Source organism: Myotis daubentonii, chromosome 2 (assembly GCF_963259705.1).
Source record: "Myotis daubentonii chromosome 2, mMyoDau2.1, whole genome shotgun sequence".
NCBI classification, from domain to species: domain Eukaryota; kingdom Metazoa; phylum Chordata; class Mammalia; order Chiroptera; family Vespertilionidae; genus Myotis; species Myotis daubentonii.
In genome coordinates, this window is record NC_081841.1 from 28,676,890 (window position 1) to 28,700,908 (window position 24,019).

The 24,019-nt window shown below is 39.8% G+C and overlaps 1 protein-coding gene across 1 annotated transcript in view; it reads right to left on the reverse strand.

Annotated features, from left to right (window-relative positions):
* Nucleotides 1-23,358, reverse strand: part of SLC15A5 (solute carrier family 15 member 5) — an 84,454-nt gene extending 61,096 nt beyond the window's left edge. The window contains exons 1-3 of the mRNA XM_059680952.1: nt 22,998-23,358; nt 20,026-20,248; nt 935-1,104 (exon numbers count right to left, since the gene is read on the reverse strand). Of these exons, the coding sequence (XP_059536935.1) occupies nt 935-1,104; nt 20,026-20,248; nt 22,998-23,358 (754 nt within the window). The remainder of the gene's footprint in view (nt 1-934; nt 1,105-20,025; nt 20,249-22,997) is intronic.
* Between the last annotated feature and the right edge of the window lie 661 nt (nt 23,359-24,019).

Sequence of the window (24,019 nt, forward strand, 5' to 3'; positions counted from 1 at the left end):
TCATCAATAGGTACTGGTCCTGAAAACACAGAGATAATCAGACATTCTGCATCTTGATTGGAGTTCATAACGCCATCTATGAAGGAATTTTGCCAAAAGAAATATCTGAATCTGATTAACTGTCTAGGTCTATCAGATAACTTATGGGAAATGAGGAGGAGAAAAACCTGTTGAATGTAATCAGCAAAATCTATAAGGGAAACACTGTATTAAATGTTCAGATTCTTAAACAATTTTTTTTGAAAAGACAAAGGCAAAGGTGTGGTTTGGTTGGTTGTACTAGTATGTAGTTTCATGCATTGGGGGATATATGTGGTTGAAGAGACGTGTCTACCATTTAGGCTATCTGAGCCTTATTTGCATTTGATTTGAATAAAGTCTAAAACAAAAAAAAACAATTTGAAAAATGGGAACAATTAAAGTCACTTTACAGTGACCAAGCATTTCATGTTATTAATAAATGCTCAATTTAATAAATAAATATTATAAAATTTTTTATTGTGTGTGATAATGAGATTTTGATTATTTTTTAAAAGTAACATACATAATATGTATGTTATATACACACATACACAAGTTAAATTCTATAATATTTAGTTTTTGCCTCAAAATTGCCAGGAGGAATTAGAAAAAAGTGAGTAAAGATAAGTTGGTAATTACTGAAGCTCAAAACTGAATAGATGGGACTCATAAATTATTTTTTTCTACTTTTGTTTATGTTTAAAACATTCCATTATTAAAACTATTTAACAAGGGAAAACTAAAAGAAGATAGAGTTATTGATATTGTTGCAGATTCCGTTGCTCCCAAGTGTAATATCTAGCGAAATCTACAAATTCCATTGAAAGAGAAGTTACAGGGAATCAAGGAGGAAGGAGATATGTCAAGAAAACCATAAAAACCAGAAAGTTAATATAAAATGTGATTTACTTACATTTTTCTGGCTGATAAATCAGGTTACAATGCATCATATGAAGAGTTATCAGAGCCATAAGTGTAGACATAAAAGGAATAAGTAAAACCAGGACCCAAGCCCCTGAGTGCTGAATGTAAGATATTCCCAGAAAGACAACAGTCACATTTAGGTTCATGATCCAATAAAACCTGAGGTACACAGACAGACAAAAATAAAAACACCATTGAGTTACTTCAGATAGCAACTGCTTATTTTAATGCTTTTATATAAATGTAAGCTATAAAATTGTGGCATGTTAGCTCAAGTACATTTTACAAATATTATTGGATTTCTAAATAAGTTTATAGTTATCAGCTGTCTTAGAGTTTCATTATCTTTGTTTCATTTCTATTTAGAAGATGTGTAGAAAGTATATTCTCTTTTATCTAATTAGAAGTTGACAGGTATTTTCTGTACAGGGCCTGACATGAGTAGATTAGGCTTTGTGGGTCAGATGGTCTTTGCAGCAGCTTCTCAACTGTGTTGTGGAGCTAAAGAAGCTATAGACACCTGCATACACCCAATGAACCTGTAAAGTTTCATGGTTAAAGAGTTGAATCTCTATTCCTGGGAAAACTCAGGAATCTTCAGGTTATGTGTGTATCCTGCATTAAATCAAAGAAATGCATGTCATTGAATAAAACTTTTAGTGTCTCCTCCTTGTAAATAGGATTTGTATATTTGGGGAAATCATCTCTATCTCTCAACCTTTCCTTGGGTCTAAATCCTGCCCTTAGAATCTCATTGCAGAGGGGTCCTTAATATTAACTTAAAAAATTATTAAGGTAAAATTAAATATAATAAAATTTACCCAGTTATATATATAGTTTTATGAGCTATTATAAACATTTTAGTTGTCCAAACACTAATATGCCTAAGTTTTAGAGCACTTACATATCACTAAAATTTAAAGGACTTGCCTGATTAGACCCAGACCACTGAGATACCAAGATTATCTCACCTTTGATGACCTCAAAAGTAACTGAGTAGAGCTTAATTTCATTGCAAAATCCCTTCACTTTGCCAACCTATATAATAAAAGCCTAATATGCTAAGTGTCTGGTCATCTGGTCATCTGTTCAACCAATCAAAGCGTACTATGCTAATGATATGCTTAGGCTGCTAAACCACTCTCTATGACGTGCACTGACCACCAGGGCACAAACGCTCTGACTGGTAGGTTAGCTTACTGCTGGGATCCAGCCAATTGGGACTGAGCGAGATGGGCCGGACATGCCCTAGAGCCCTCCGGTGGTCCCTCCCCACCAGGGGGAAGATGCAGTGAGCTGAGCAGTAAGAAGCAGGAAGCAGGCGGGCCGTAAGGAGAGAGGGATCCTGGACTGCTAGAGGGATGTCTGACTGCTGGCTTAGGTCTAATCCCTGGCAGGTGGACATCCCCCGAGGGGTCCCAGACTATGAGGGTGCATAGGCCAGGCTGAGGAATCCCCCTACCCCCAGGGCATGAATTTCATGCACTGGGCCTCTAATATAACATAAAATAATCATTGGGTGTTATCTGGTCATTGTCATATTCTATTGGGTGGAGTCAGATTACAAGTTATTCCCTCATTCAGAGGGATGGGTCTGTCAAAAGTGTGACCCATTGGGAGTCATCCTATGGAATTTCCTATAAATCTAATTGAAGGAGAGAGGAAATGAGGATGCCAAACTAGGTTGTTAATTAATTAAAGACCAGACTCCTTATCCTATCTCATTTCTCTAACTGGCTGAGGATGGAAGCTTGGCTCCCTGCTGTGCCCAGTTGGCACTACCCAGGAGAATGAATTGGAGCACTGCCAGTTTCTGCTGGACAGGGGATAGAAGACCAGTTCCTCTCGAAGCCTCACGAACACCCCCAGGCTGGGAATCAGAGTGCCCTGCTTCTGTTCCTGTGTGTGTGTGTGTGTGTGTGAGAGAGAGAGAGAAAGAGAGAGAGAGAGAGAGAAGTATCAGATTCCTGTTTTCTGCTGATACTATGGGGCCAGCAGAGGTGAGGGGGCAGTTTTTCCATAGTCCTCAGATGAAGTAGGGCAGGTATTGCCAACAAGATTTTCTTTCCTTCCTTTATTAGTAGTTTCATGGTTTTAGATCTTATGTAAGACCAATAAAAGACGCTGAATTAATTTTTCAGTAGGGTGTTATGGGTAATTTTTTTGGTATCCTATCTAATAAAGAGGTAATATGCAAATTGACAATCACATAAGATGGCCACCCCCATGTGGTCAAAGATGGCCACCAGAAGATGGCCTGCAAGGGAAGGCAGTTGGGGGTGGGGGGACCAGGCCTGCAGGGGAGGGCAGTTGGGGGGGACCAGGCCAGCAGGGGAGGGCAGTTAGGGGCAATTGGGCCAGCAAGGAAGCAGTTAGGCATTGTTCAGGCAGGCAGGGGAGTGGTTAGGGGATGATCAGACTGGCAGGAAAAAGCATTTAGGGGCAATCAGGCAGGCAGGCAGGCAAGCGGTTGGAAGCCAGCAGTCCCGGATTATGAGAGGGATGTCCCACTGCTGGTTTAGGCCTGATCCTACAGGGACAGCCCTCAAAGAGTCCCAGATTGGAGAGGGTGCAGGCTGAGCTGAGGGACACACCTCCCCCCCCGTGCACAAATTTCATGCACTGGGCCTCTAATATGATATATAACTATTCTAATACAATTTATTGAAAAGATGATCTTTTCCCATTGAATTTTTTGGCACCTTTGTTGAAAATCAATTGACCACATAAATATGATGCTTTGTCCTGATTCTCAATTCTGTTCCACTAATCTATCCTTATGCCAATATCATATTGTCTTCATTACTGTTTTCTACTTATTTGTTTTTTAAAAATGACTTTATTGATATAACTGACATACAATAGACTGCATGTGCTTAAAGTGTACAGTTTGATAAGTTTTGAAAATGTATGCACCCATGAAATGATCACCATATTCAAGAGAATGAACATATCCATCATTCCCCAAAGTTTCCTTATGTTCCTTTGTAAACCTTCCCTCTGCCACTCCCTCCCTATGTCCATGAACTACTGATCTTTTTTTTTTTTCTGTTGCTACAGATTTGTTTTCAATTGATAGATTTTTTTTTTTTTTTTTTGGTAAGTGTAATGATCAAATAGGTATTCTGTATCTGGATTCTTTCACTTGGCATAATTATTTGGAAATTCTTCTATGTTATGTTTATCAGTAGTTGATTCCTTTTTATTCCCAGGGAGCATTCCTTTATATAAATATACCACATTTTATTTATCCACTTATCTGTTGATAGACACTTTCTCGGGCTTATGGCTAATTACAAATAATGATGTTTTGAACATTCATGTACAAGTGTCTGTATAGACATGGACTGTCATTTCTCTTGGGTAAAATATAAGAGTGGAATAGCAGGGTGATATGCTAGATGTATATTTAACATTTAAAATATTTCCAAATGATTTTTAAGTAGCTGTAACATATTTATATAACCACCACCAATATATCAGAGTTCTAATACCTCCGTATCTTGGGCAACACTTGGTATGGTCGATTTTTATTTTAGTTATTTTAATAGATGTGTGGTTTTATTTTGCATTTCCCTAATAACTGGTGATATTGAGCTTCTTTTTATGTGCTAATTGGCCATCTGTGTATCTTCTTTGGTAAAGTTTCCATTCACATAATTTGTCCATTTTAAAAAATGGGTTATTTTCTTATTATTGAGTTTTAAGCGTTCTTTATATAACCTAGATATGTCCTTTACAAACATGTGTTTTACACATTTTCTTCCAGCCTATATTTTGTCTTTTTATTTTATTAATAGTGGCTTTGATGAGGACAAATTCTTAATTTTAATGAAGTCAAATTATCTTTTTTTTTTCTCTTACAGATCATACTTTTGGTTTTGCATCTAGGAAATCCTTGCTTAACTCAAGGCCCCTCTTCTTCAGAGAAGAAATCTGAGCATTGGAGATGACTCATCCCAATTCTCACAGCTGCATTGTTTGCAGAGCCGTGAATAGAAGCCACCTCTTCTGTGCAGTCTCTTAAGGAGAGGCTACCTGGGCTGGGTGTCTTTCTTATACTTCTTTCAGGGTCTTTCAAGTTATAGATTTTGTAACACCACCATTTCCTCATTAATCCAGGGTTTAACATTTGAATTACCTTTCACTCATGCCTCTTAACATGTTTTATATAGCATTAATTATAAATATTGTCCTTTCTCTTTGGAATGGTTGTCAGTAGACTTGAGTTTGAATTACAACTCCAATAATCACATTATCTGTGATCTGAGTCTCTCTAGAATTCTGGGTCTTTCTCTTTAAAACTTAGGGATTATACCTTATGCACAGAATTTTTGTAAAGATTGAATGAAGAACACAGACAGTAGCTGTATAAATACCAAGCAAATGTAGTTGCTGTTCATTTTCTCCAATCTTGATTTCAGGAACAAAAAAGAGCAGTGAAATTAGAGCATAGTGACAGGAACAGAGAGTTAGAAAAGAAGGCGAAGCGCCCTGACCGGTTTGGCTCAGTGGATGGAGCGTGGGCCTGCGGACTGGGGGTCCCAGGTTTGGTTCCAGTCAGGGGCATGTGCCTTGGTTGCGGGCACGTCCCCGGTGGGGGTGTGCAGGGGGTGGCTGATCGATGTTTCTCTCTCATCGATGTTTCTAACTCTCTGTCCCTCTCCCTTCCTCTCTGTAAAAAATCAATAAAATATATTAAAAAGGAAAGAAAAGAAAAGAAGACGAAGCAGTTAACTGGGTCCACATCTTTTAGGTCCTTGAAGTTTGTGGTAAGGTGTTTGGACTTTATTTCTAGTGCATTGGGGAGCCATTTGAAGGCAATTAAACAGGGGGCTGAAATGATCTGATTTTAGATGAAAAGAAAAAAGGATTATTGTGTCAGCTCTCTGAATTGCAGACAGGGCTTGGTAAGGAGACCAATTGTAGCTATTGTAATCATCTGGATGAGAGCTGAGTGTGAACTGGACCAGAGTGGTAGCAGAGGAAAGGGAGAGTAGATAGATATGTGATATCGATTTGGGAGGATGTGTCCAATTAGGCTAGTCTCCTCCCTGTCCTATAAACATGCCTGCTCATTTCCATCCCTGTGACTTTTCATGTTCTTTGGCTTGCCCTGTCTCACTTTCAAAGTCCCATATCAAATGTCTTTTTCTTCATTCATTTTTCTCGTGAGTATTCTACTTTTTCTTTTCTCTGAAGTTCTAAAGCAAACATGCACTGTCCATTTTTCACTTTTGTCAGTTTTGTGTTCTCACTTCTAGATCAGCAAGCTCCCTGACAGCAACACCTTATTCTTTATATCCGTGTCTCCACAGGACCTAGCACAGTTCTAGTTCCACAATAAATGGATAATGAATAACTAACTGATAATAACATGGCATCTCTGGTAAAAATTTAAAGAAATGACAACATCCACAAATCCAAATCTTTAATAATTGGTCTATGAAAGTAATTACATATCAAACATGGCCATGCTGAGGAAACTGACTTGCTGTAATTCACTAATAGAAACATCACAATGTGGGTGAGGTATGAAGTGAGAATTTTCTAGGACAACTGGATGGAGTCCCTAGGCTCAGCCTCGGGTCATCCTTTCATGCTGTTGCAAGCTGCACATTTGAGTTGTGGCTGAAGCAACAGAGAGAAGCTGGAGCTGAAAGCAATACTATATTTCTTTCCATCTTTAGGAAATTCTTTTTTTTTAAATGTTAAGTATTGCTGAGAAATCCAAGAGGACACTGTGTGACTCTTCAGTACACCACATGGTGATGTAAGCTGAATTGTCTAAAGAGGGTCAAGGAAAATTACAATTATTGCAAGACTTAAATCTTGTGAAAGGTAGTCAGAAACCAAAGAATTATAGGCTGAATATCTATGTATAGAAAGAGATTTCACATAAAGTACTAAATGTGTTTGAACAAATGCCACCCAACCTATTTGATTGTGTAATTTTCTGAAAGAATTACACAGTACAGGCATGTTTTATATATGTCTTTGTTGATCCATGAACAGGACAAGCCATAGATAATTAAGGCTGAAATTGTATATATATCAATTGTAAAAAAATAAAAGAAATAAAAATCCACAGTCTTCAAACTCACCATTAAGGCTCCTTTCATCTCATAGTTCACTAGCAAATTGAACATATAAAGCACCTTTCACACAGAAAGCCAGAGAGCAAAGCACTAAAGCAAAACAAATACCAGTGATTAAGGAAAATTGAAAGCAGCAGTAAAAATATGTTTCTTTAGTCTACTTTTAAATACGGACTGGGAGCTGCAAATAACTCGGAGTATATATAAGTGGTAATTTTTTTTTGTCTTCATGATTTTATGGTGTTGAATACAAATAAGGAACAAAATTGTTAATGTAAAAATAGCAAAAATATTTTGAGATTATTTATTTTAAATATTTACCTGAATTTGTTTAGTGATAATTTTAAAACTCACACAATTGTTCTTAGGCTGAATAATTTTGACATGCTTTAGACTGAATTTAAGTGATTTTAGGAGAAATGGTTTAAAATGTTCTTTCCTAACCTGAGAAGTATCAAACATTCAGATCTTTAGAGTATTAGTGGACAATGTAAAGAGTTCAGAGTGAATATTTTATTCTGTGCATTGAACAGTATTTAGATAATTTACCAGGGGATTTACAGCTCTTCAAAGGGATAAAGTTGAACTGTTTAGAAGAGTCAGTGAAACACTTGGGTGCTGATTTCATGGTGAATGGCTGTTGTCAATCATTGCTTCTTTTAGCATAACCAGTGGCCCACTGAAATGTTTCAAAGAATACTCTGGCAGCCATGAATTTGGAGAAAGGAGGATAAAATGGAAATTGTACAGTTCTCACTTTTTATCTATAAATTATTTCAACAATGCTGTTAAAGAAATGGCAGTTTATTACAGGAAGATCATTGATTTTGGTGAATACACAGCAAGGTCAAAGTAAAATATATATTTCTAATTAAGATGCTACATTCTCTTCTTCCCGCTCTCACTGCCTCTCTCACTATTTTAATGCTCTCATTCTCTTTCTCTCTCTCTTTTTAAATTCTTGCATTATTACTCATTATATTATTTTCTTTAAAATTTTTTAAAATTAAATTTATTGGGGTGACATTGATTCACAAAACCATACAGGTTTCCGGTGTACAATTCAAAACATCATCTGCACCCTGCATTGTGCCCCCCTAGCCCCAAGCAAAGTCTCTTTCTGTCCCCATTTTGCCCCCTTTGCCCACCTCCACTTTATCCTCCCACTCCCTTTCCCTCTGGCTAAAACCGCACTATTGTCTGTATCCATGTGCTATGCATATATGATTTTTTGCTTAATCCCATTACCTTCTTTCATCCAGCCCCACAACCCTCTTCCTCTCTGATAGCTGTCAGTCTGTTCCATGTATCCATGTCTCTGGTTCTATTTTTTTCATTAGATTCCACATTTAAGTAAGATCATATGGTATTTGTCTTTCTCTGTCTGGCTTATTTCACTTAGCATAATAATCTCCAGGTCCATCCATGCTGTTGCAACAGCTGATTTACTTTCCTTTTTTTTTTTTTTAACAGCTGAGTAGTAGTCCATTGTGTAAATGTACCACAGCTTTTTTATACACTCATCTTCCAATGGGCACTTGCACTGTTTCCAGATCTTGGCTATTGTAAATAATGTTACAGTGCACATAGGATAGGATGCCAACATACTCATGTTAACAGTTGTTTACGTATATCATTTTCTCATTTCTGAGTTCAAGACCTTTGAACCACCTCATGTTTACTGATGACCATAAGTCTCTACTCACACATCTACCAAACTTAAAAATTACCAAGCAGAGCTTAAGAAAAGCAGGAGGCAGCAAGAGCAATAAGAAATATAAGGAATTGTCATTCTCTCCAACCCTCTCCCCCAATATTGTTTGGTTCCCACAGTTAACTACTGGAGAGAAATTCTGGGTGTATTTCCTTTGAGCTTACAATGTTGGTAGAGATAAAGGAGGTGCCTTTTGTTATTAGGGTGAGTGAAGCATTTGTTAAACTTGGCTAGAGCCCATGCTAATAGAATTTTGGGAGGTCTAGTGATTTTTTTAAAGCTATTTATAGGTTACTCCTCATTATGCAACTCAGAGGATATTTTGAGTATTAATGAGTTTGCAGGATTATTCCATGAACTGCTTTGATTTTGTTGGCTGAAGTGTATTTTATAAATAATAACTTACTATTGTAGAATGTATGCAGATTCACATTTTGTGGGGGTTTTTTCTCAAGGATTATGCAGAATTTCTCAATCAGGTAGATTTTGAAATGTGAAAAATAACTATGAATTATCAAAATTTACAAAGAAGTCTGGTGCACATTAAGTATGTTCAATCAATGTTTAGTTCCATTTCTTTTCAACGATATTGCTAGACTGCTTTTGTAGTCCCCATTCCTTATGTCTCTGGGACTATTTTCAAAATCCTAAAGCACTTGCTGAAAATGTACATTCCTTGGCGAGGCTCCCCAAAAATTCTGATTTATGAGGTGGGGGTGAGGCTGTCAAACAACACTCAATTGAATATTAACACAGTTTCTGGAAAAATGCTGTAGGATAATAAAATTTTGCCTCTAGTATTTCCTTAAGATAAAATATATTATATTTGAGTAAGTAAGTATTTAAAATTAGAACATTTTAATAGGAGACAGATATCATGTAGGGTCAATTTGAGCACTAGATATTCAAAATTTCTGGACTTCTTCAAGAACTTTATCAATATTCTCTTTGGCCCTTTAAATCATGTGTAATTCACTCTGGTAACTAGACTATGTTACCAATAGACTATGATACACAGATGTGATATGTTATGAGGTGAAGTAAGTAGAGAAATGTGGAAGTAACGTTTGAGATTAATTTTAATAGAATAAAAAAATGATGTAAGTAGAGAAATGTCAAGTAACGTTTGAGATTAATTTTAATAGAATAAAAAAATGATGGTCATGCCCAGAAACATAGAAGCATTGAACAGACTGTGTACTCTTGGAAGGTGGAGGTGGGAAGAGATCAACCAAAGAACTTGTATGCATATATGCATTACCCATGGACATAGACAAAAAAGCCTGGCGCAGGGGATGGGGGCCAGCTAGAAGGGGCCAATGGGCAGGGGCAGGGGGGGGGGGAGGAGAGGGAAGGTGACATGTATAATACTTTCAACAATAAAGATTTAATTAAAAAATGATGGTCAGGAACAGACTTAATTATCCACCTTCTTTTGCTTCTAGAAAAGATTCTGCCAAACAAAATAAAAATAGACTCATAGATACAGAGAACAAACTGACAGCTGTCAGAGGGGAGGGAGTCGGGGGCTGGGTAAAAAAAAGGTTATGGGATTAAGCAACAAACAAACAAACAAACAAACAAAGAGACCATCACAGACAGATAACAGTATAGTGATTATCAGAGGGAAAGGGGTGGGAGGAGGTAGAAGAGGGTAAAGGAGAAATAAATGGTGGTGGATGGAGACTTGGCTTGGGGCAGTGAACCCACAATACAACATACAGATGATGTATCATAGACTTGTGCACCTGAAACCTACATAATTTTATTAACCAACGTCACCCCAATAGGTTCAATTAAAAAAAAAGAAAGATTCTGCACAAGTGTATTTATCTAGATGATCTCCGTGTGCTGACTCGTAATTGTACACCTCAGATTTTGGAAAATGCTGAAAGAGCCGAGTTCTGCTCTGGATAATGGTGCAAGGATGTTGGCAGATCATTATGCTTCTTGATTTTATGGAGGTTCGTTTCATACTTTCAATGAGGTACACAGTTGAGGAAGATCTAGTACCAGATGGTAATGTTGGCTGGGAGTGGTTTTACTCACCTACATTTGGCAGCTCTACTTGGAAGTGGTGCTTTCAACGCCTGAAACTTCCAGTCTGCACCATTTAACATGATCATTGAGAAGCTTTAGGTGGTGCAGATACAATAACACATCTCATTAAAGGTCTTGTAACTATGAACATCTGACATCTGTGCTGAAAACAGAACTGGATGCGGCCTTCAAGTAGTTATAGATTCCAGTGGTATGTTGTTTTTTAAAGACACTACTGACGTTCGTTATATTAACCAGACTATTAATTTCTGGAGGCATTTTTCACTTGGAGAAATAGATTATAAGTGAACGGGCTGCCCATTTGAAAGATAGTCTCCTCTTAAATGGGTTCCCTCTTTTCCAGAATTTAAACAATGATTTTAGCCGATGACTCAGTTGTCGTTTAGTAATAGCTATGCTGACTTGAATACCTATATTGTGCTCGGATACTTTACTAGTATATATAAGCTGTGAATATATAAATGGCCCTCCAAGGTATTTCCATTTTGTGGATGAGAGACCTGGGTCTCTGAGAGGTTAAGGGACTTGCTGAAAACCATGAGAACTCCAAAGTGACAGAGCCAGGATCATGCCAGCTGTGCGGCTGCCCAATGAGGGTCTCTGTCGGTCTTGTCACCAGTCCCTGCAGTGTGTACAGGAACAGTTAATATCCATTTCTATAAACTTCAACAAGCAGCTGTTGCTAAAAATTTCTTCAGTTAGTGTTTAAACTGAAAAAAAATTTTTTTTAAAGCAACCAGATTTAGCCTTTAAGGAGCTTATTATTCAAATAATTCTTTTACACAGTAATGAATAACACCCTGATTCTTTATACACATTTTTAGGTGCTTTAACTTAGGTTTTAAAAATACCTAATGGCTCTTCTTGTTAGAGATTTTAATGAAATTAGGAAATAACAGGTAACCAAATCAAAGTGCGTTCATCCTAAATTTGGCCCACTCCTCACAGCTGCAGAAATTCATTTTTACCCAATTCCCCATCCCCCTTTGCAAAGTCCTAAAGCACAAACCCATTGGGAGTCCCCTCTATCTCCCAGAGGAAATATTTCATTCATATAATGTCTCCTTTGTAATCCACACAGAGAAATGTCATTTTGATTAAACACAACTCAATGACTAAGACCACAGCACAATATATTCTCCAGAGCTATCTTCCAGAACAACCGATTGCTTGCCTGTCTTCATCCTCTAGAGTCTTATTTAATCAAAATGATGTTGCTAATTAAGGATTAAACTTATGAATAGAATAACAATAAAAGATTTTTCTTTCTCCTTTGGGCAGGTCAAGGAGGCAGAATTTTCTATAAAGAAGTGAAAAGTTCCTTCCACCTTGGGTGAAACTTCATCATTCTATGACATTTGGACTTAATCCAAAATAGGCCTGAGTGCTTTGTAATATTAATATAATTGGAGAGAGAGAGAGAGAGAGAGAGAGAGAGAGAGAGAGAGAGAGAGAGAGAGATACTAACTGCCTTGGATAACTACATGTACCTAGCTAACATTTTTTTTCATTTAATGATTTTAATATAAATTTTCTGAAAACATTTTGTCTGATGCTCTTTGGGCATTGCTTTATCTATTGCTAACATTATTCATTGTTAACGTTGGAAAGTCAGACCGTTTTAGAAAAATGTTGGCAACCCATTTCACAGAAAAGTGTGAACAAAAGATGTAATGTATCTCAGACCTGTTTGACATCCACTGGTGAATAATAAAAAACACAACAAAATTCTCTATGAAATGCTCTACCTTAAGATAAAATTTCCATTTTTTTGAATTCATAATTGGTAATAAAAATTGGTTCCTCAAAACCACATAAAACTGTATAAGAACTCATCAGAAGAGGCCAAGACTCACAGAAACGTGGTTTGGTTGTCAAGGAATACAAACTCTTTCAGATGATGGGGCCAATGTGGATGCAAAGCAGAGATACTGGTTGATGTTTTAAAAAATTATACAAGCCCTGGCCGGTGTAGCTCAGTTGGTTGGGTATCCTCCTGTGCGCCAAAAGGTTGCTGGAATCCCTGATAGGGGTGTGCAGGAGGCAACCAATTGATATTTCTCATCCCTCATCCATGTTTCTCTCTCCCAGTCCCTTTCTCTCATAAATAAATAAATAAATAAATAAATAAATAAATAAATAAATAAATATTGTGCAGTACTTCTATCCTTTTCATATTCTCTCTGTTTTGCCCTCTGAATGTATAATCCCTGCTAAATTAGTCCAATCCAATGTAATAACTCATAATAATAGCTACTGCTTATTGATCACCTACTATGTGCCAGGTTCTCTGCCGGCAGTGTATACATTATTACCTCTAATAAAAGCCAAGAAGAGGTGTAAGGTCCCAAGACCCCCGGTGAGTCCGACGGAGGGGGCGACGACCCCAAGTCAAACGCGGAGACCGAAACTTGATGCAAAAGCAAGAGGTTCTTTATTACAAGCGCAGCGCAGGGGCTCTCAGGCAGACAGACAGCAACACAAGGGAAGTGCTGGCTGACTGGAGCCCCGAGCAATTGCAGGACATGAGTTTATAAAGGCAAAAACCACACGCAGGTGGCCGGTAAAACAGGGAACTAGGTTAACAGTTAACAGTTGACTCATCTCCTAGGGGGCAGACCTGTGTTAGTAGTTGACTCCTTTCCTAAGGGGCAGGGTGGTCTGTCTTTACACATACCGATCCCAAGAAGAGATAAGATAGCTATGCTATGACCAGACCAGGGCACCAGAGCTTACTGGAAAGGTCAGTTAAAACACAGGAGGAGGGGGGGTTTTCTCTTTGTTCTTACAATAACCAGGGCTTACTGGAAAAGTTAGTTAAGAGGGGGAAGGGAGGTTTCAGCGGCCTTACATTCCCCCCTTTTCTTTGAACTTCCTTCTCAATCATGAGACGGACTGCACTTTTATTTCACCGTCGCTAGGGGCCCATAGTGAGCACACAGAACTATCAACTGAACTATTTTATACACTCAACAAATGGTCCGGTGGAAGGGAAAGAAACCATTTTAGATTTAACAACTTCCATTGAAATAGGATTTTTCTTCTTAAAATTCCTCCATGGCTATTAAAAAGCCAAATCAAGATAAATTTATTTACTGTCCTGATGTTTGCATAAACACAACAAGAATGGTAACTGACTACCTTTGCTGGAATTTCATGGTTGAACCTTAATGTGCCCCGTAGGGCCAGGAAGCCAAGCCATCCAGCTGCCATCAAGCCTGCCTGCAGTATCTGCTGAGTTAGGTGAATCCCTCACCTGTAGCAACTCTACCTGAGCCCACGCTCCAGGCTTTAAGGCCCATCTCAGTAGCCCTCCTACTCATTGCGGCCCAGAGTGTGTGGGGGTTTCGCAGAGATGCAGAGGCATCCTTATTGCTCCCCTTCTACTCTTACCAACCGCCAGTGATGGTAGGGCATGGGCCTGACGCTCCAGCGCCAGCCATCTTCAGGGCTCCCAGGCAGGACACCAGGCTTTCTTCGTGGCATTCTTAGTGGGTTCAAGTCTTTAGAGCTCAGGCAGGGCTCTTTAAAACATGATACTCCAGTCAAAGTTTTCCATTAATAAAACCATTATTAGGAACCAGTCTCATTGGATCTATGCAAAGAAACGTACTTATTTAGCATTGCCAGATTTCGGAGGAATTACATAAGGAGAAAAACATACTGATTTACTCTAAGATTTTCTGACTTTCCTTGCTAATTCCTTTTCATGGATTTAAAACAAAACAGTAATTGTTGGTATAAAACCTTCTTTCTATGCATAACCATGCCTCAGACTTTCTAGTCTAAATAGGCTTTTTCCAGCTTCAGTACCCCTGACATGGGCATGGTGACCCAGGCCTGCAAGACAGTATTATAGGCTGTCAACTGTTAGCTGTCTCTCAACAGAGACTAAAACCTGATGGGCACCCTTCCCTGCCCAGTTGGGCACCTGCCCCCTTGGCAGCTAGGCACCCTTTACTTTTGGGGGTCACCCCACACAGCTCCCTTCCAGGACAGCCAACATACATTCAAACCTGCAAAAGAATCAAAGGTTAATATAACATAAACATAATATTGGCATCATGCCGCTTCAGGTAGCCAAATCTACCACTAAACATGTGATTCTATAAATGGTCCTTGTCTCTTTGGAGCCATGTCCATGAAGATGCAGGCATTATCTAAGTGTATTACACAGTATTGTGGGGGCTCCTGGTGACAGGAGCGATCGCGAGTCATGTTACCGGCATCAGGCAGGTCAAGCACTCCGTAGCTTGAGCTTGAGCAGGTTGGGTTGATTTCGATCGATCGATGCTCCATTTGGTGATGAAGTCTTTCCGGGTGGACCCAGGTTGTGATGCCGCCTACCTTGAGAGCGGTGGGGGTCGTCAGCCCCACAATGTAGGGATCCTTCCAACGTGCCTCTAGGGTCTCCCGGTGGTGCCTTCTGATGTAGACCCAATCTCCTGGTCTGTGCTGATGAGGAGTTGGGGTTGGGCTGGTCTCATAGATGGCGCGGAGGCGTGGCCAAATGTCCTCGTGCGCCCTCTGGAGCCCTCTCAAGGAAAGAGATAGTTAAAGAAAAAGCGACCCAGTCCTCGCCAGTCTCTGAGTCAGATTCCTCCTCTCTTGGAGAACTTCAAAGTCCTGATGGCTTCTAGGTAACCCTGTTTATCAGTTACAGCGCTCTGCTTTCTTGCCTTTCTATCAGTTCCCTTTGTGGCAGAGCAGCAACCAGGCCTCTTTCAAGGGAGTGCGCTAGAAGGGGTACCAGCCCCTCCTTTGGTAGCAGCAACAGGTACCAAACCCTTTCAGTACATTTGACCAGCTTCATTCCTGCCCACCGTTACAGATTCTAAGGCCCATTGTCTTCCTTTAACCAGCAAGCTAAATGACACTGGCCTGTATTATTTAATTCAGCACAGGCAGGGGGAAGGGCCCATGGAATCTCTGCCCTGAGGAACTGTGAGCCCCACCCTTAAATGTCCCAATCAGACTAGAAAAGCCACAAATACCTTTTAAATCTACCCCAGAATTCCAAAATCCCAACCTAGCATAGAATATACTTCCACATTTACATGAACAAATAATTATACCCAAGTAGGCATACAAACATTAAATAAACATTTGTACTTACATCCTTTCAGTGAACAAATACTTTTACAGTCTTGGGATCTTGAGCAGACAGGAACAGATGGGGAGGGCTCCCTTTCTCACATCCACCATTAGTGACCAGTCCCAGCTCACTGGTATATTATTCATTTAATATATATTTTTTTCTTTTTATTATATCAAGGCCATGCTTTTCAGGTAGCTAGAACTTTTAGCCTTAATTCATAGGTGATTAGCAATACATTTTAAGAGACACAGAAAAAAAGAAAAATCTTTCTTGGGTAACCTAGGTAAAACTTAGGAAAACATTTTCAACACTTAAAAACAGTTCTCAACATAATAGGATTTAGTCTTGACCATGGAATCAATTACTTTTAATTTGTTTATGATATTATGTATAACTGTGGTTCTACTGCTATCATACCACTGAAATTATATTAAGACCGTGATTGCTAATTTATTAAGTATTAAATAAATCCACGAGGCTAGCACACTTTTTGCCCCATCCCCATTTCCGCAGTAAAACTCCGCCTTAAAACTCCACCTCTGAAATTCTATCCTCCCTTAGTAAGCAGACACTCTTTTTGTGATTGGCTAAGTCAGAGGGTGGGCGGGGCCTTTGCTGTTTCAAGATGGCAGCCCCCAGGGGAGCGGCGGGCCATGGGGCCAACATGGCGGCTGCCAAGTCAGGCAGCTCAAAGTGGCGGCTGTCTACACTGTTCTTTGACAGAGCAAACCAAAACCCCTAAAAGATAGATGACCAACATTATATTTTAGACAAACAGAAATCTCATTAGCTGTTTATACCTTTTATAATTATCTTAAAGCATATCAATCAAATTTAAACTGGTTTTTGTATTAAAAAATTTTCCGTTGAGATCATAAAATTAATCCTCCTTTTTAAATCAGACCAATGAGTAACATATTTTGAATTCCTAATCATTTAAGAGAAAACACATTTTATTTTTTCAAAAACAAGTTATACATTAGATATTTAATTAATTTCTCCTGATTCAATTTGCACTTTAAACTTTCAGAGCTTACAAGTCAAATATTAGCAGTTCTTTGATTAACTACACTTTTATATTTTTAAGAATAAATTTTAAAATCTAATAATTAACTTTAAACCATGTTTTTTTCTGCACGGGGAAACTGAGAAGCGAACTTGTAGGTATTAACAGAATGACTACTGGCGGAAAGCTGATTTCAAAGGAGCCACCTTTTGGCCGCTTGACCTTTTCTGGGAAGGTCGCTAGCAAAAGGTGTAGCCATAGAAATGCAAATTAACATTCCTAAAGATGGCTGCTGGCGGGAATTGGATTACCTACACGCTAGGGGAAGGGCGTGTCTACCCCTCCTTCCATTAAAAAAAGTATGTATCTTTAAACTTTTTCAATGGCAAGAAAAGAGACTTTTACATTTAAAGATACATTTCAAATAAAATATAAGGCATTTTCAATTAATAGATTAACTTCTATCATCTAGACTTCATACTAGGCATACTCAGATCAACATTTCAGCATTATAAATCTCAATACTTTTATATGATTTGAACTTAAAAGTTTTAAGTTTCCAGCCAATAAGCCTGGCATAACTGCTAAATTTCAAAATGGTCACAATTTTCCTGCTGGGGAAGTCAAGAAATTTCAAAAGAGCTACTTTAGATCGCCTTAGGAAACCAGCCTGTATTTCTTTCTCAGGTTCATCTTTGCCATTTTTAAGACCACAACAGTCGGGTTTTTATTCTGTACACAGCAAAAAGTCAAGTCCAGCTCAAAACTATGCGCACTCGTTTTTAAACTGGCCTTTTCCCTTTACATGTGCACAGAAATCCCGGATGCATTTATAAATTTGCAAATGCTTTTCAATTACAAGAAGGATTTTAATTTTAGAATACTTGGGGAGGGGGTGACCTGTTTCCACAGACCCTCACTCAGGCGGCCGCCCGACCGCCACACAAAGGAGGGGTGAGAGCAGTCCCCTTCCCTTCACATTTATATACTTTCACCAGATATACATTCAGAGTTTAAACAATCCATTCAACTCTTAACAACTTCCCCATTCCTGAGGGAGCTCTAAAGCCTCCCCCAATCTCCTTGAAATTATTAATCCAGCAAGTCCACAAAATAAAACGGAAACACAAACAACTAAAGGGCCCAAAGAAATACAGCCTTCCAACTCCATGGAAGCAAAAAACAAAGACAAAAAACAAAACAAACTGAAAGCCAGACGTTGGCTGCGCGCCAACCAGCAGGAGCAACCCGCCTTTTCTCAGATTGAGGGGTTAAGAGAAAGAGGGGTGCTGCTTCCTTGGCCCATGTTACCTGGATGGGAGAAGAGGAGTAAAAGACAAAAACAAAGAACAAACAACGACGCGACAAGACACCGGATCCACAAGAATTTACCCAGATACAGAATGCCCGCTGAGGGATGATATCCCTCCCTGATGCTAGTCCTGCCGGACACGCGAGTGCCCGTTGCCAGACAGCCCGAACCAGAAGTGACCAAGACCTCCTCTTGGTCACCACCCGTCCCTGGGGCGTCCCCCAGGGTGACAGTTTTTCTGGCCAAAGTCCCTTCGACCAGAGGAGCCGACTCCTTACGGAGCCGACAACCTGTCTTCCCGAAAAACCAAAACTGAGAACGAACAAAAGACAAGACAAACACTGAACGACTCCGGAGTCTGCTTACCTCCAAGACCGATGTCGGCGCTTGAGGGGTGGTCGCCCCAAATCCCGGACGAGCCCCCAAATGTAAGGTCCCAAGACCCCCGGTGAGTCCGACGGAGGGGGCGACGACCCCAAGTCAAACGCGGAGACCGAAACTTGATGCAAAAGCAAGAGGTTCTTTATTACAAGCGCAGCGCAGGGGCTCTCAGGCAGACAGACAGCAACACAAGGGAAGTGCTGGCTGACTGGAGCCCCGAGCAATTGCAGGACATGAGTTTATAAAGGCAAAAACCACACGCAGGTGGCCGGTAAAACAGGGAACTAGGTTAACAGTTAACAGTTGACTCATCTCCTAGGGGGCAGACCTGTGTTAGTAGTTGACTCCTTTCCTAAGGGGCAGGGTGGTCTGTCTTTACACATACCGATCCCAAGAAGAGATAAGATAGCTATGCTATGACCAGACCAGGGCACCAGAGCTTACTGGAAAGGTCAGTTAAAACACAGGAGGAGGGGGGGTTTTCTCTTTGTTCTTACAATAACCAGGGCTTACTGGAAAAGTTAGTTAAGAGGGGGAAGGGAGGTTTCAGCGGCCTTACAGAGGCATTATTATATCTCTTTAGGAATGATTACACTGAAGCTTGTAAAGAATAAATGACCGAGGTCAAGCAGTTGTGTTAAACAGATGTGAGACTTCCCTCCAGGCCTGCTTTGAATGTGCTCCAAAGCCACATTCTCTGCACTATGCCAAGCCATTTCACACTTGCCCACTTGGAGGGTAAATGTATCAATGTGTTTTCAGAAGGTGCTGGGAAGTTGGGTTGCTCTGTATCCGACTCATATGTTCCTATCGTTAGTGCCTGAATCATTGTCAGGGGCATGGTCACCTTGTAAATCCCCTATCCGTGGTTGGCAAACTGCGGCTCGCGAGCCACATGCGGCTCTTTGGCCCCTTGAGTGTGGCTCTTCCTAAGCCTTAGGAGTACCCTAATTAAGTTAATAACAATGTACCTACCTATATAGTTTAAGTTTAAAAAATTTGTATCTCAAAAGAAATTTCAATCGTTGTACTGTTGATATTTGGCTCTGTGCCTAGCCCTGTGGTCGGCAAACCACGGCTCGTGAGCCACATGCATCTCTTTGGCCCCTTGAGTGTGGCTCTTCCACAAAATACCACGTGCGGGTGTGCACGTACAGTGTGACTGAAACTTCTTGGCCCATGCGCAGAAGTCGGTATTTTGTGGAAGAGCCACACTCAAGGGGCCAAAGAGCTGCATGTGGCTCGCGAGCCGTGGTTTGCCGAGCCTCGGTTTGCTGACCACTGGCCTAGCCCAACCAATGATGAAGACTGGGCTACTGCCCTCAGAAGGGCACCAGAAAGCAAACAACGAGAAATCCCAAAAGAGAGGAATGCCATAACCTTGTTTCTCTTCCAACCGGTGCTACCTACCAGTTACAAAAAGACACTCGTGTCTGTGATCCAGGCTCCTGGAGGCTGTAAGCGCCCAGTGGACAAACGATGGCTCTCACTCCGCCCGAGCCGAGGCAGAGGGCCAGCAGAGCTACGTAAAACAGCCTGCTCTGCTCCTGTCTTGGTATGCGGTTGGTCATACGGTGACCACCTACATAGAAATCTTCCAAAGGAAAGGCAACCACAGACAACAAAGCAGTGCCTGTGGACGGGGAAAAGGAGAATAAATATGTCATAAACCAATTGAATCACCAAATCACATCACAAGTAAGGTTTTTCCTCTGAAAGTAGCATCATCATGCGATTGTCTTATTAAAATATCTGTTCACCATTTTGGAGACAGCAGGACTTTTCTCAATGTGAACATGTCCTCCAATATGTATTTTAACTAGTCTAGAGTCCTCCTTTCCCCCCTTAAACTTGAACTATTGTTTTTCTCAGAATGTATAAGCAAATCATGCCCATTTTAACAAAATTAAAGTAATTCAGAAATACATCCTGTAAGAAATTAAAGATGCCTGTAATCTCATCCCCAGGAAGAAAACACTGTTAACAAGGTTTATTTGTTCTTAATCAATAGAGTGATAAAAAAAAAAAAAGTGGTATCTCAGACATCTCAGAAGCCTGCTAAGTAAAGCATTTTAAGAATAACAGTGTAGTTAGAGGAGAGCATAGCCTCTTTTCCTTTTCTGCTTCTCTTTCTCCTTTTAAAGCCCTTCTTTCTCTCATTCCTCACGCGGGTGGGGGTGAGGGGTAGCCTCACTGCTGCACAGAGGTGAGAAGTGATGGTGAAGTAAAAGAAAGCTGCCTTTCTGAGCTCAGGTTTTAGCGATTCAGACAGAAGACACAGTTTTAACAGAACCTCTGATACTCAGTGACGGGTTGGAAATTGATGGTAGCAGTGAGTGGGGGACACAAAGCACTTACATGCATATCTATGTAACCCATGGACACAGGCAATAGGGTGGTGAAGGCCCGGGCCTGGGGCCGGGGCCAGGCTAGAAGGGGTCCATGGGGGGAAAAGAGGGCATATGTAATACTTTCAACAAAAGATTTAATTTTTAAAAAAGGAAATGATTTTTAGTAAAAAGAATGGTTATGGAGTTTAAGTGTTTTGTTTGCCAAATTACAAAGCTAGAAGTTCGGTCCTAGTCTGATGATGTGCACAGGAATTTAAACTAATAGAAATGACCATGTTAAGTAATGACCATGTTAAGTAGTTACCAAGTGCTCCTGCTACGACCCGTTACCAGGTTAAGAGCAAATCATTCAGGCCCTTGCTCAACGCCTCCTTATCAGAAAACATTCCCCGATACAGAACAGCAACCCTGTGACTGTCCAGTCCATCCTGTCCCCTTACTTGGCATGTTTTTCATCATGACACTCATTAACCCCTTTTCATAGTTTAAGTTTACTTGTTTTCTCACTCCCTGCACCAGAAAGTCAACTTGGGCTTTCTTCTCTGTTGCATTTGCAGATTCTAGAACAGTGCCTGGGTCAGAGTATTGATGTCAGTGAGAAATGAACGTTGAATGAATATTTGCCATGCAGTGGCTTCGTTTTGATTTCACAGACTGAAGCAGTAAAGAAGCTTACATGTTGGTATCACACTCTAACCCATTCGGCGAGTGATCCTTTACCACCTGCCTGAAATTGTGTGATATGTTGCATGTCTGAGAACCCATCCCTTCCTCATTCATCTCACCCACTGTGCCCCAAATCTGCATTTCTGCTGCACTTCTCCATATTGGTGAACAGCATACATGTTTTAAGTTCCTCAGTTCAGAAACTTGGAGCTGATTTATATTCCTCCATCATATTTATGTCATAATTTAGTTGCCTAGTTTTTAAGTGGGTTTTTTTTTTCACGTTCTCTCCTGAATTAACACGTCTCCATTTCCTAGACCAGTGGTTCTCAACTTTCCTAATGCCTCGACCTTTAATACAGTTCCTCATGTTGTGGTGACCCCCAATTTCATTGTTACAAATTGAACATAATTAAAGCATAGTGATTAATCACAAAACAATATGTAATTATATATGTGTTTTCCGATGGTCTTAGGCGACCCCTGTGAGAGGGTCGTTCGACCCCCAAAGGGGTTGCGACCCACAGGTTGAGAACCGCTGTCCTAGACCATCATCCTGAGATTTCTGGTCTCCCTCTGTCTCCCTATTTAACCTCTCCCTGTGGTTGCCCCTCCCGTTTATTGAAGAAAAGCATTTCCCAAATGTTTTCATCATATCATCAGTGAGTCTTTGTTGTCTAGAAGGACAACTTGAACTTTTCAGCCTAAAATTCTAGACTGTTTATCAACTTGCTCTCTAGACCTTAAACACTCTTGATATTTTCCAAACGTTTCTCACAATCACCTTACTCTCAAACTTTAGATATATTTATTTCTCTCTATGTAAAAAGGCACAGGGTAGTGTTTGAATTCATTCATTTTTTTAGCATACAGCCATATTTCATGATATAGAAAAAACATCTTCATATGCAATCTTAATTACTATGTGACTAATTAAAAGACCACCGCTTGATGAAAACATTTCTCAATTACTCTACATGGAGTTCAAAAATCTTTATAGCATTTTATCTTAGTTGTGGAGTAAATGAAGTACATGCTTCACATAGCATTGGTCATGAATTTGGATTTGGGATAGGACAGAGGAAAGGAGGCATTCTAAGGAGTCCAAAAGACCGACAGGTAAAGAGCTAATTACTATAAGACATAATCAGTGCAACAATATAGGTGTCAAAGCATCCTCCAACACACACACACTTACTAGCATCCCTCAAATAATAAGGAAGATGAAATAAATTGAAACAACATTCTTACTTCACTGATTGCAATTGACCCTAAGAGCAAGGCAGAAATAACATAAACTATAAATTCTAATGACAACCCATGCAATTAAATTGCAAAACAATCCAGTCAGAAGAGGACACTCACCTAGAAAATGTAGACATAAGCAAACATATGCCAGTCTGTTTCTTCCCAGACAGACATCAGCAAACCACCCCGCAGACACAGGGCTAAGGATCGAAGCTCCGATAAAACACAAGTTCAGAATGGCTGCCTGGTGACTGCGGTGGCCAAGCTTGACCGTGCAGAAAGGGATCATATTGCAGACGACTTCAAAGAAAGTGAACCTCTCACACAGCTCCACCAGGAGCCAACAGATTCCAACCCGAGCTTTCCCCACACAGTGTGATGAAGAGGGGCAACCAATCGGTCTTATATTTCTCTCCTTCTCAATGCTGTCATTTAAAAGTGCTTTCTCCTCAGTTATTTCAAAGTCTACAACAGACATGACTACCCTCCTTGAATACGACTAATGTTAGTGGCTTGAACTTGGAGATTTTTTACCTCTACCTCTCTAATGAAAATATAAATAAGATCTTGGCTTTGAATTTCACACCTTCATGCTAAGGTTTCATAGGATATTTTGCACTCTAATGTTGTTCATTTTGATGACCCAGGCACATAGGAGAGGAGACATGAGTATCTGATGTTCATGGTGGCCCCTGGTACCCAAATCAAATGTGTTTGCTTAATTACTCAGAGGCTAAATTAGGCTCTTCTTCCCAAAATATATCGAATTACCTGAATTTGGTTGCGTATGTGTGGGAAATTTATCTGCCTCACACTGATAAAGGTTTAAATACCGAAGCAGAAGAAGCTGTTTTTTTTTTCTTCCAGGAGAATTTGAGCACTAGATCAAGAAATAATTTGAGTCTAATAATTTCTGATACTTTAATTAAACAAGCCAGAACAGTACCAAGAGATAAAGCGCGCAAGGAAATCTATTTTGAGGGGAGCAGGATACCTTATCGTTATTCCATTTCTTGTTATTTTTGGTTGGGATTCTGATAAAGCTAATTAGGTAACAAAAGTTCTAGTACATTTAGGTAACAAGCAGAGTTTGCAAGAAAGTAATTTAAATGCACAAATGAAAGGAGAAAAATAATACA